The following is an 11,735-nucleotide window of genomic DNA, read 5'->3' as shown; positions in this document are numbered from 1 at the left end:
AAGTAGAATGCTCATCTAGCTGGCAAATCCAAATCCAAATATTTTGTTAAGAAGTTTATACAACATAAAAAATGCATTCCGTATTTGTTTATATTTAGTAAATAACATTAAATATTCTATCTAAGCTATGTGGTGCAGAATGCCCTGCCTCACGAGGGACTCCACCTGAGCCCTGGGCAGGTAGTGCTGGCTGTTCTTCTTCAGATGGATCACCTCGCCGTCGTCCAGCTCGAACTTTCCGTAGTCCTCCATGCAGCGCACCTCTATGTACAGGGACTTCGGGGGGCGCAGGTTGTTGGTGAGATCGATGGGCAGTCCCTGGTTGTAGCCCGCACTGCACATGTAGGCAGCCAGGGACTTGGAGTAGTTGTTGAAGAAGTGCACCTCCGGCTCGCAGAGCGACTGCTTGATGTCCCCGGGAATGATGGGTCCGAACTCCCACCGCAGGGCCTTGATCCGCTTGCACCGCTCGTACAAGTAGGCCAGCAGGCACCTCTTGTTCCGCTGCAGAGCGGCATGCCTGAAGTTGAGCAGTGGCCACAGGCTCCGATCCCCGGAAGCGTTGTAGCTGGAGGCCTGGGCCACGTTCTCCTCGAATATGGCCTTGATCTCCTCCAGGACCTGGCGCACCCCGTCGTCGTCGAAGGCGGGAATGGTCTGCGAGGATCTCTCCAGCTCCTTCAGCAGGTCAAAGGCCTTGTCGCCAAACAACTTTGTTTGTCCGCTCATTGTTGATCTTTTTCTGTTATTGTTTGGTGGCCTAGGGATGGGTTCGCGCCAAAATGTTTGGATAGCGATAGTATCGATGCTGCTGCTATCGATTATTGCTTCGAAAGTATTTTTCTATTCAAATATACTAAGTTAGTTTAAACTAACGTGCCCCTGCTTCTTTGAAAGAAAGATCAAAAAAAATTTTTAAGCCCCATTCCAGTTACAAAATTCTAGTTTTGTGGGCCAATTATGCTGCCCTAAACAGAAAAATGCCCTCCTGGTTAGACTGGTGTTCCTGCCAAAGTGCCATACCAGATGCACGTGAGTCAGTGTGAACACCTCGAAACATCGCACATCGCTATTCGCTTTCTAGCCCATCCCTATCACACACGTAGTGGCAAAAAAGTTGCCCAAAAACCCTGATGAAACGCCAAATTGTGTGTTAAATCAATAAAATCCGCGTAGACCTGCTGATTCCGTGGCTGATTTTGGTGCTGTGCGTGTGTGACAGCGATAGGGAAACCCCGATTACAGAAAGTGAGGAGTCCCCTTCGAGCGAGCGAGGAAGAAGAAGCAGCACAGGTGCAGCGATACTTATTAACCCTTATCTTCACTTTAACCCCCAGCCTTCGACTTGGGCCAACCACCGCCCCCGGAAATCATGGAGAGCATGGGGTTGGAGGAGAAGGCGGTGTACGATGACATGAACCTGTACATCACGCCGGAGAGCTTCATCATCGAGCCGAACGGAGGGCCGGAGGTGCTGGTAATCGGGCGCCACGACAAGGTCACCCGGGTTCAGCCAGCGGGCGGAGGTCAACTGGCCAACCTGCGGCCCACCAGGAGGATTTGCGGGGTGCTGGGCACCATCCACTTGCTGAGCTGCGATTACCTTCTAGTGGCCACCCACCGTCTCTTCGTGGGCGTGCTCAATAGCGCTGTCGTGTGGAGATTAGCCGGCTATGACATCATACCCTACATTCCCAATGCCATCCAGCGCAAGGAGAACGAGACGTACTTGCGCCTCCTGCGCCAGACACTGGACACCAAGTACTTTTACTTCTCCTACCGCTACGACCTCACCAACTCGCTCCAGCGACAGCGGGAGGTGGCGGCCCAATCCCGGCCAGAGCAGCCTGGGTTACTGCAGCGGGCTGAGCAGCGATTCGTATGGAATGGCTATGTGCTGCGGCAGTTCCAATGCGACAAGATGGAGAAGTTCCAACTGCCCCTAGTCCTGGGCTTCGTGTCGATCAACCAGGTGCAAATCAACGGGCAGACCTTCTTCTGGAGCATCATCACCAGACGTTCTGTGCAGCGTGCGGGCACCCGACTCTTCTGCCGCGGCGGCGACGAGCAGGGCCACGTGGCCAACTTTGTGGAGACCGAGCAGATCGTGGAGTTCAATGGCCAGCTCACGGGATTCGTACAAACGCGCGGCAGCATGCCTTTCCATTGGCACCAGCTCCCCAACCTGCGGTACAAGCCGCGACCCGTTTTGGTGCCAGGCAAGGATCATCTGGCCGCCTGCACCCTCCACTTCAACGAACAAATCAAACTGTATGGCGACAATGTGGCTGTGAATCTGGTGGATCACAAGGGCGCCGAGGGAGAGCTGGAGGCGACTTACGCTCGTCTGGTTCGAGAAATGGCCAACCCGAAAGTGCGCTACGAGTCCTTCGACTTCCACAGCGAGTGCCGGAAGATGCGCTGGGACCGGCTGAACATACTCATCGATCGACTGGCCCACGAGCAGGATCAGTTCGGCGTCTATCATGTCTTCGACGACGGCAAGCTGGTGTCCACGCAGACAGGCGTCTTCCGAACGAATTGCATTGACTGCCTGGACAGGACTAATGTGGTGCAGAGCATGTTGGCCCGGAGATCCCTAACGGCGGTGCTCCAGAAGCTGGGAGTGCTGCACGTGGGCCAACGAGTGGAACAGGCCTCCGCCATCTTCGAGAGCACCTTCAAGGGCGTCTGGGCGGACAATGCGGACCTGGTGTCGCTGCAGTATTCCGGCACGTGTGCGCTAAAGACGGATTTCACCAGGACGGGCAAGAGGACGAAGGCTGGTGCTCTGCAGGACGGCAAGAACTCATTGATGCGCTACTATCTGAACAACTTTGCCGATGGCCAGCGGCAGGATGGCATCGACTTGTTCCTCGGCAAGTATCTGATCAACGACAACGAGGGCGGTGCCGTGCCATCGCCACTGGAGTCGAAGCGTGGCTGGCGGTTCTTCACCTTCCCCTCGGTGCTGCTGATGGCCGTGGCCATGTTCATGATCACGATGACCTATCCGACCGAGTTCAACACGGAGAACCTGCTGTTCATGCTCTTCTGGGGCGCCATGATCGCCGTGAGCGCCACGGGAATACTGCACTACGGCATCGAGTTCGTGCAGTGGCCGCGGCTTTTTCCGCCCATCTCCTTTCGAGACCCATGACGTTAGTGTCGTTTAGCAGAGCCACTGGGACCTACCTCTGCAGCCCAAAACAGTCACATTGCTCCAAGGAAATATCTTGTAAACCAATTCCTGTAATCGACTTCTACTCCTCTCAATTTCTTTTTGTTTTATTGTGTTCTTGTTTAGTTGTAAAGCCCAAAGTCCATTCCTTTCTGCAACATGTCAGTTATTACTACACAACACTTAGGCGAGCTTCAGGCGGCTTGAAACGGAAATGGCTGGGTTTTCGGATGGGAGGGATCGGAATTGTGAAGGCGCCGCTTATCAACTGCGATTAAATGCAATGTAGATCAATCACTTTTGTAGAAACATTTTATGACATTAAATAAAGTATTTTACGCATTGCTAGAAAACCTCGATCGCAGTCTTTTAATTACCTGCGGAGGTAAACTGCATTGCGATCCAAGAACGTTTGTCGCGCTTGAAGATACGGGTATATCGTGTTTATACCATGCACAAAAGGCGGCCAGCTCAAAGATGATCGTATCTTGTAAAGGTTATGAAAGGCGAATAATCGATTGAACGTGTTTATTATAATAGTTGCATATAATAACATGGTTGGAAATAAAGAATTTTGAATGCAGATTATTTAAAAAATTTAAAAATATATTTATAATGGTATCCCACACCAAAATCGGGATGAAATTACCAAAGTTATGAAGTCTAGAAGCCAAATTTTGGGTACCCATACTGGAAACCATGGAAATACGGGACAATCGGACATGAAAATGGGCTAAAATTTTGACCATCGTGAAATAAAGAAATTTGAATGCAGATTGTTAGAGAATTTAACCACAAACTCATAAGGGTATCCCACACCAAAATCTGGATGAAATTACCAAAGTTATGAAGTCTAGAAGCCAAATTTTGGGTACCCATACTGGAAAATACGGGACAATCGGACATGAAAATGGGCTAAAATTTGGACCATCGTGAAATAAAGAAATTTGAATGCAGATTGTTAGAGAATTTAACTACAAACACATAACGGTATCCCACACCAAAATCGGTATGAAATTACCAAAGTTATGAAGTCTAGAAGCCAAATTTTGAGTACCCATACTGGAAACCATGGAAATACGGGACAATCGGACATGAAAATGGGCTAAAATTTTGACCATCGTGAAATAAAGAAATTTGAATGCAGATTATTAGAGAATTTAGCCACAAACTCATAATGGTATCCCACACCAAAATCGGTATGAAATTACCAAAGTTATGAAGTCTAGAAGCCAAATTTTGGGTACCCATACTGGAAACCATGGAAATACGGGACAATCGGACATGAAAATGGGCTAAAATTTTGACCATCGTGAAATAAAGAAATTTGAATGCAGATTATTAGAGAATTTAGCCACAAACTCATAATGGTATCCCACACCAAAATCGGTATGAAATTACCAAAGTTATGAAGTCTAGAAGCCAAATTTTGGGTACCCATACTGGAAACCATGGAAATACGGGACAATCGGACATGAAAATGGGCTAAAATTTTGACCATCGTGAAATAAAGAAATTTGAATGCAGATTATTAGAGAATTTAGCCACAAACTCATAATGGTATCCCACACCAAAATCGGTATGAAATTACCAAAGTTATGAAGTCTAGAAGCCAAATTTTGGGTACCCATACTGGAAACCATGGAAATACGGGACAATCGGACATGAAAATGGGCTAAAATTTTGACCATCGTGAAATAAAGAAATTTGAATGCAGATTGTTAGAGAATTTAACTACAAACACAAAACGGTATCCCACAACAAAATCGGGATGAAATTACCAAAGTTATGAAGTCCAGAAGCCTAAATTTGGGTACCAATACTGGAAACCATGGAAATACGGGACAATCGGACATGAAAATGGGCTAAAATTTTGACCATCGTAAAATAAAAAAATTATAATGCAGATTATTAGAGAATTCAACCATAAACTCATAGAGGTATCCCACATCTAAATCGGAAGGAAATAGCTCAAGTTATACAATCTAGAAGAGCCGTTTTGGGTGCCCAATCTGAAAGCCTCTGGAATTACGGAAAAATCGACCATTAAAATCAGCTAAAATTTTTACCTTCATTAAATATAAACATTTTAATGTAAAAATGTCACGACTAAATCACGATCCAAGAACCAAAGTGATGGAATCTAGAAGTGGAGTTTTGGGTTCCCATACTGAAACATACTGAAAATCATACATGAGAATGGGTTACATTATGACTCTCGCTTAAAAGAATAATTTCAAATGTTATAAAATGTATCCACAAATTCGTGAAGATATCGCACTTCTTAACTGAAACTGTAGAAAAGCAATTTTGGGTCTCATTCTAAATATGGAACTACGAAAAAATGTTTCTTGAAATATGTCAGGCAAGCTTCGGGAAATTATTCACATCATTCAAACATCCAGTCCCAACTTTTCGGCACGCCATCAAAATCAGAAAAATTTCCAACATATCTTCACAAAATTTTGGAGTTTGTGTTTAGGGCCAGAAAATTTCAAAATTCACCTTTAACATAGATATAAAAAAAATAAAAACTTCTCATTTGGTGTAGATATTGTAGTGTTGTCCATCTAGATTTATGGCTTTTAAATAAAATGGACAAAGCGGAGAACCCCTCTCGACTTGCAGACAACTTCCTGTACATGCTGGAGTTTGTGGTGGACGATCTTTTAATTACTCGGCCGAATCTCTGTGCCCCGGAGGAGTATCCCACTTGCACGGAGATCACGTTCCGCTCGATTTTCCTGAATATACGCGATCGGGAGGATGGTAAATGTGTCTCGCCGTGCTCTCCAAAGAGCGGAAAGTGCACCCTGTTCACGCTGGACTCGCCGATTACGGACGAAGATGTGATGCACATCCATGTCTATAAGAAACGCACCGAGAGCTGCAAGTTCCTCCTCGGATTGACGGAGCTGCCGATGAAGCCGATCTTCGACCGGGTGAAGAAGGAGTTCGATTTCCAGAACACAAACTGGGAGGATAACGTGATGACGCACGTCTCACGATTGCCCAGGATCAGGGGTCCCTGCAAGAAGACCAATGACTGCGTTACCTGCTACGAGAAGCACCGGGAGCGCCGCGAGCAATGGTGTCCCACCTCGGAGCTGACAAAGCGGATGCTGCCCCTCTTCAATCTCTGCAAGATGCAGACCGGCAACATAGTCCTGATCCTGAGACTGGTGTGCAATGGTCCCTCCGTCGTCTCCTCCTTCCCCGTCCAGAGTCCCAAGTGCAAGAATCCCAACTGCCCTGGCTGCTGTCCTGCCCCTGCGGTATGGCCGGCTCCCTGTCCCTCGCCATTCGATCCCTGCGATCCCTGCAAGTCCATCAAAACAAAGAAAGCGTAGGGAGGAGGTACAGCCGGGATTCTACATTCCGTTGTCATCCAGTAATCTTGAGATATCTTCAATATCCGTCAAGGAACCCGCTGATTAACTATGATATGTGACTAAGTACCAATCACATTACATTTTATAAAAATAAATAAATACTTTGTAATTTTCTACATCAATTCTACTGTTTTAAAATGTTGGGGCTATCGGATCTTTAAATGTGTAGGCTATCTGCAATATGGTCTATTAAAAATATATGATGTCATATATGATCTAAATCGGAAAACATTTTACACGTTTGATTATAATAGTATGTATGGTATGTAAGTGAATTAAGCATGCATGCACTAGATTATTATATAATAGAAATATATAATATAAATATTTTCATAAGTTATGTAAAAATAATTTGTACGTACACTAAATAATAAAAAACTTAGAGGCCGGTGTTCTGAATTCTTTTGAAAATGGCACCAGTAGTCCTTGAATATATATTCTTTTTACCAGTTCGAACACATCAGTCTCCCCGTCTGGACTCCCGTTCAAAATCAAGATCAAAATTTCAAATTTATTCTCTAAATTTTTGAAAGTGCGTGTGTTCGGGTACAAAAATTAGTAGTTTTGCCAAAAAATCACATTTTATCGGGTCGTTAAGTTAAAATTACCTCTTTCCGGCAACAATGGACAAGTCTGATAAGGCCGACAAGAATGAGAAGCCCGAGAAGCCCCTAAAAATTGCAGGAAACTTTCTGTACATGTTCGAGTTCGTGGTGGATGACCTGCTGATCACGCGCCAGAATCTCTGTGCTCCGGAGGAGTACCCCACCTGCACGGAGATCACGTTCCGGTCGTCGGTGTACGTGAATCTCTGCGATCGGGAGGTGGGCACCTGCGTTAACCCATGCTCGCCCAAGTGCGGAAAGTGCGCCCTGTTCACCCTGGACTCGCCGATCACGGATAAGGATGTGCTGCAGGTGCATGTCTACAAGAAGCGCACGGAGAGCTGCAAGTTCCTGATCGGACTGTCGGAGCTGAAGGTGAAGCCGATCTTTGACAGGGTCAAGGAGTCCTTCGACGCGGAGAACCCCAACTGGGAGGGGGCCATGCTGGGCCACATCGCCCAGCTGCCCAAGATGAAGGGGCCGACTAGCAAGGGCCTCCTGGACAACTGCGCCTGCTACGAGAAGCTCAACGAACGCCACGAGCAGTGGTGCCCCACCTCGGAGTTGTCCAAGCGATTGCTGCCCCTCTTCAATCTCTGCAAGATGCAGACCGGCAACATAGTCCTGATCCTTCGGCTGGTCTGCAATGGTCCGGCCATAGTGTCCACCTTCCCCTTCAGCAAGGTCTGCTCGCGCAATCCCAAGTGCCCGGAGCCCTGCTGCGGACCCTGTGGTCCCTGTCCTCCGCCTCCCTGCTGCGGCTCGTGTCCTCCTCCCCCTAGCTGCGGGCCACCATGTCCGCCTCCCTGTGGTCCGTGTGATCCCTGCGATCCGTGCGATCCCTGCAGCCCCTGCTGCGGCGGAGGCACCGCCACCGGGGGACCCATGGAGAAGAAGGGCTGCAAGGGCCCGTGCGGCCAGCCCCCTTGTCGTCAGTGCAAGATGGTGGATCCCTGTGCCAAGCGGTACGAACCGCCGGCCAAGTGCCTCAGGTACTACTCCTGCAACCTGGACAAGCTGTGTCCCACCGACTACTGCGAGGACGAGTTCGACAGGGGTGAGTACTCTAAAACCCTGTTATTTTTAGTTAATTATTCAAGACATTTATTTAGAAAAAAAAGTATTTATATCTTTTAAAATTGCCTCCATAATTTATATCGTTCGAAAAAATGAGATGAAATACATAATTTTAATCCCAATATTCCCAGAATGTCCCACTGTTCCCACGAAGCGCTGTAACATGTCGCCCATCGAGCAAAAGCTGCAGAAATGCGGACCCTGCGGGGGAATCCCGCCGTATCCCCGCTTTATCCAGGAGAAACTGGAGGCGGAACTCCTGGGCAAGCCGGACAAAGACAAGGATGCCAAAAAGGACAAGGATGGTAAGGACAAGAAGGGTAAGGATGGCAAGGACGCCAAGGGCAAGAAGAAGCGGCAGTCAGGAGGGGCTGTCTACTGCGTGGGAGATCATAACGCTCCCACCGCCGTTTACGAGGAATGCGAGGGGGTCCTCCAGGCCACCAGGAAAATGAGGTGCAAGGAGCCGAGTGGCTCGACTTGCCACGGGAGACAGCAGGAGTACGATATGGCCTGTGTTGAAGGTGAGGTAAAAATTATTTAAGATCGTAGATTTCTTATAAAGAATATATATATAGAAGATTGTTTAAATATGGATCATTCCGTATTATTAGCTCGCAGTCCAAACTCACTAAAAATATTTAGTATAGATGCCAAGTAGGCCCTGAAATAAACAACACATTTATCCAGAAGCTCGCCCGAAACTTTTAGTAACACCAAGTAGCCGGGGGGTAAAAGATCATAGCTCGGTTTGCATTCGTTTTATATATTCAATCGGGAAATGTTGTCTGCCGCACAAAATAAACAAAAATAAATTCTTTCGTTATCGTTACGCGAGTTTTGGATGGAAACTAAAACAGAAGAGCAGTACGCGCCAATCCCATTAGCTAAATCATTATCAGGCGATCTAATAACGCGGCCTTCTTCGTTGCAGCGCGAAAACGAGCTGTGCGGAAATTGCGCCACTTACTGGTGAAGTACAATATCCAAATTGAGAATTGAAGGCCTTCGTAACCGAGATTCGAGCAGCACTCGTTGAGCAGACAACACCTGCAGACGTACTTAGTGAAAAGTTACATTGATTTAGAGACACTCGACCACAGAAGCACACGACATGGCCAAGAAGAAGGGAAGGAAGGGCAAGAAGGGCAGGAAGCCCAAGGTCGACTGCAAGTTCAAGATCACCAATGAGATGCTCAAGCCCATGAACGAGAGTAAGTGCATCCTGAGATAGCATCTACAGGTGTTCATAACCCCTCAGTCCCAGATGTTGATGACTGCGATGGCTGTTGCCAGTGCGCCTGCGACTGCGACTGCAGTCCTGAGCTGGCACCCTGCTTCATCCAGCCGACCAGGCCGGATCCGGGCCCGGAGGCCTACGACGAGTTCGAGGCCTGCCTCAACGGCAGTGGCCTGACCATCCGCGTCCTCAAGAACACCCACAAGGTGGAGAGCGTCCTGGATGGCAGTGAGACTGCGCCCAATCTGGGGGCGGACGACGACCCCTGCTACCGGGAGGATCCCAACGACTGCGAGCCCAAGCAGGAGTCCTGCCTGCACGAGATGCTGCAGCGCAGCTCCTTCGCCAGGAACCACATCAAGCGCAGGACCGGGGGCAGGATCATCAACCACCCGAACATCCCCAAGGTGCGGGCCAACATCAAGTACTCGGGCAACGACGCCTGCGAGACGGACAACTACTACGTGCCCTTCTCCAAGATCAAGGAGGCCTGCGACGCCCAGGAGGCCAAGGTGGACTGCTATCGCCAGCGGCTCTGCGGCGGATCGGATCGCATCGTTCCCGCCCAGTGTCCTGCCCAGAACCAGCGCTCCTGCTGCATGCAGGTGGAGCGCAAGGACATCATGCAGACCATGAAGGGCGTCAATCTGGACACGAGGCGCAAGGGCATCGAGGTGGGTTCATTGATCTGACTTTAAATCTTTTCCAAGGTGTCCAGAAGTAGGCAACAGTTGATTTGTAAACGGACGACGTTGCTCGTTTCATTGCATACTTTTAGACATTATTTTTTAATGGATAGTGCTTTTTGTTGCACCACGTTATACAATTCTAGTTCTGAAAATGATCTATCATAGAATATTATTCGTTTAAATTTATATCTCTCTTACATGCAAAAAAAGAGAAAATTAACCCTTGTTGTTTCTAACGATTGAATCGTTATTGTTGGTATATCATTCCATGACTGATCTCTGCCAAACAGAAATGTCTCACAGTAGTAATTGGCTCATACGATATCCATATTTCAAGAATGTTCAATCTTAACTCGTGCTATAATCACTGATCGCCTCCGCATTCCTTTTTTTGGCTTCGCTGGTTACGTGCGCGGATGCGGAATGTGTGATCGCTTTTCAGTCCGTGACTTGGCCCCTCTAAATGCCGAAGCTGCAGGTGGTGCAACTTCCCCGACTTCTGCAACTGCGGGAAGGCTTTCAATTGCCTCAATTGTGGGGCACTTCGTTGCGTAACATCTTCCAGCTCCAAATGTGGAGCACTTTTTCGTTTTGCGGTGGCGAATCCGCTGCAGCTTTCCATGGTTTTTATTTATGGTAATCGCAGGCGAGATGTAATAGATTAATTTAAAACAGTGCCAATTAGGTGATTTTACTCCCTATACAAGACCTCATTTTCCATCCCAGTTAATTTACCATTTTAGATGATTCGCAAATTGTTGTAATAATTGCTTTTTATTTGTATATCTATTTTTAATTAAAAAGTAACATTTTTCCCTAATAGGTCTGCTACAAGACCTGCGAGGAGACCGACAGCGACGTGTTCCTGGTGAAACTGGGCAGCAAGGCCAAGTCGCAGCACAAGAAGAACACCATCGAGATCGAGCTGCGGACCCCCAAGCAACCCGTAACCCTTCCGATCAGCAAGGTCACCACCGAGACCTACGTTTCCGAGGAAATGCTGGCAGGTGGCAAAAAGGGCAAGAAGAAGAAGAAGGGCAAGGGCAAGGGCAAAGGCAAGAAGGGCAAGGGCAAAAAGAAGTAGTAGACCCTGAACTATCCCAAGGAAAGTCCAATAGCCTCGACCGGACCAGATGCACACCTTTCGAAACCCACCCACTGACTTTTACCAGACATCCCATAAAATTCACAGCAGCTTTCATTGAAATTTGGTTTTGCCACCTACCCTCTCGTACCAACCCGTTTAGTTAGACGCACCAATACTGAATATTTCGACTAGAGTTACGTACATGTATGATTTGGACTCGGTAAAATCAAGAAATAAAATTTAAAATTTATATAGATGCTGTCATTTTGATACCCAAGGGTGTCAAAACCGCATGTGAAGATTTGCTGATCTGTCGGAGAGTAGGCTCCCTGCTAGGGATTAAGTTACCCGGACCCTTGGTTGAAGACTGGTTTTGGTTTTGCGAAGCCTTAAGTACCCCGCACATGAGTGTACCCTTAAATATTTTTATTTTTTAGACTGTTTTTAATATGGTTTCTCTACTA

At 47.5% G+C, this 11,735-nt stretch overlaps 5 protein-coding genes across 6 annotated transcripts; 4 read left to right on the top strand and 1 right to left on the bottom strand.

The window, feature by feature from the left end:
* Positions 1–72: 72 nt before the first annotated feature.
* Positions 73–765, bottom strand: LOC108029145 (DNA replication complex GINS protein PSF1-like). Its single transcript, XM_017101279.3, has one exon. It carries the CDS (start codon positions 727–729, stop codon positions 121–123), a length of 609 nt encoding a protein of 202 aa, XP_016956768.1. The 5' UTR covers positions 730–765; the 3' UTR covers positions 73–120.
* A 104-nt stretch (positions 766–869) lies between these two features.
* Positions 870–3,540, top strand: LOC108029104 (phosphatidylinositol-3-phosphatase SAC1). 2 transcript variants are annotated; one of them, XM_017101206.3, is made up of 2 exons: positions 870–1,032; positions 1,338–3,540. In XM_017101206.3, the coding sequence occupies exons 1-2, from the start codon at positions 981–983 to the stop codon at positions 3,158–3,160; spliced, it is 1,875 nt and encodes a 624-aa protein (XP_016956695.1). In that variant the 5' UTR covers positions 870–980; the 3' UTR covers positions 3,161–3,540. The 2 variants fall into 2 exon arrangements, with proteins under 2 accessions (XP_016956695.1, XP_016956706.1); XM_017101217.3 differs by lacking the exon at positions 870–1,032 and adding an exon at positions 1,066–1,248.
* Positions 3,541–5,563: 2,023 nt separating this feature from the next.
* Positions 5,564–6,695, top strand: LOC108029138 (uncharacterized). Its single transcript, XM_017101266.3, has one exon. The coding sequence runs from the start codon at positions 5,776–5,778 to the stop codon at positions 6,529–6,531; it is 756 nt and encodes a 251-aa protein (XP_016956755.1). The 5' UTR covers positions 5,564–5,775; the 3' UTR covers positions 6,532–6,695.
* A 318-nt stretch (positions 6,696–7,013) lies between these two features.
* LOC108029113 (uncharacterized) lies at positions 7,014–9,365 on the top strand. Its single transcript, XM_017101229.3, has 3 exons — positions 7,014–8,235; positions 8,387–8,779; positions 9,190–9,365. The coding sequence occupies exons 1-3, from the start codon at positions 7,197–7,199 to the stop codon at positions 9,255–9,257; spliced, it is 1,500 nt and encodes a 499-aa protein (XP_016956718.1). The 5' UTR covers positions 7,014–7,196; the 3' UTR covers positions 9,258–9,365.
* On the top strand, positions 9,321–11,521 carry LOC108029122 (uncharacterized). The gene is made up of 3 exons (XM_017101241.3): positions 9,321–9,469; positions 9,523–10,169; positions 11,008–11,521. Exons 1-3 carry the CDS (start codon positions 9,370–9,372, stop codon positions 11,266–11,268), a joined length of 1,008 nt encoding a protein of 335 aa, XP_016956730.1. The 5' UTR covers positions 9,321–9,369; the 3' UTR covers positions 11,269–11,521.
* The last annotated feature ends 214 nt before the right edge of the window (positions 11,522–11,735 follow it).

The sequence above is a fragment of the Drosophila biarmipes genome, chromosome 3L (genome assembly GCF_025231255.1).
Source record: "Drosophila biarmipes strain raj3 chromosome 3L, RU_DBia_V1.1, whole genome shotgun sequence".
NCBI lineage: Eukaryota > Metazoa > Arthropoda > Insecta > Diptera > Drosophilidae > Drosophila > Drosophila biarmipes.
This window is presented reverse-complemented; position numbering and strand designations above follow the sequence as displayed.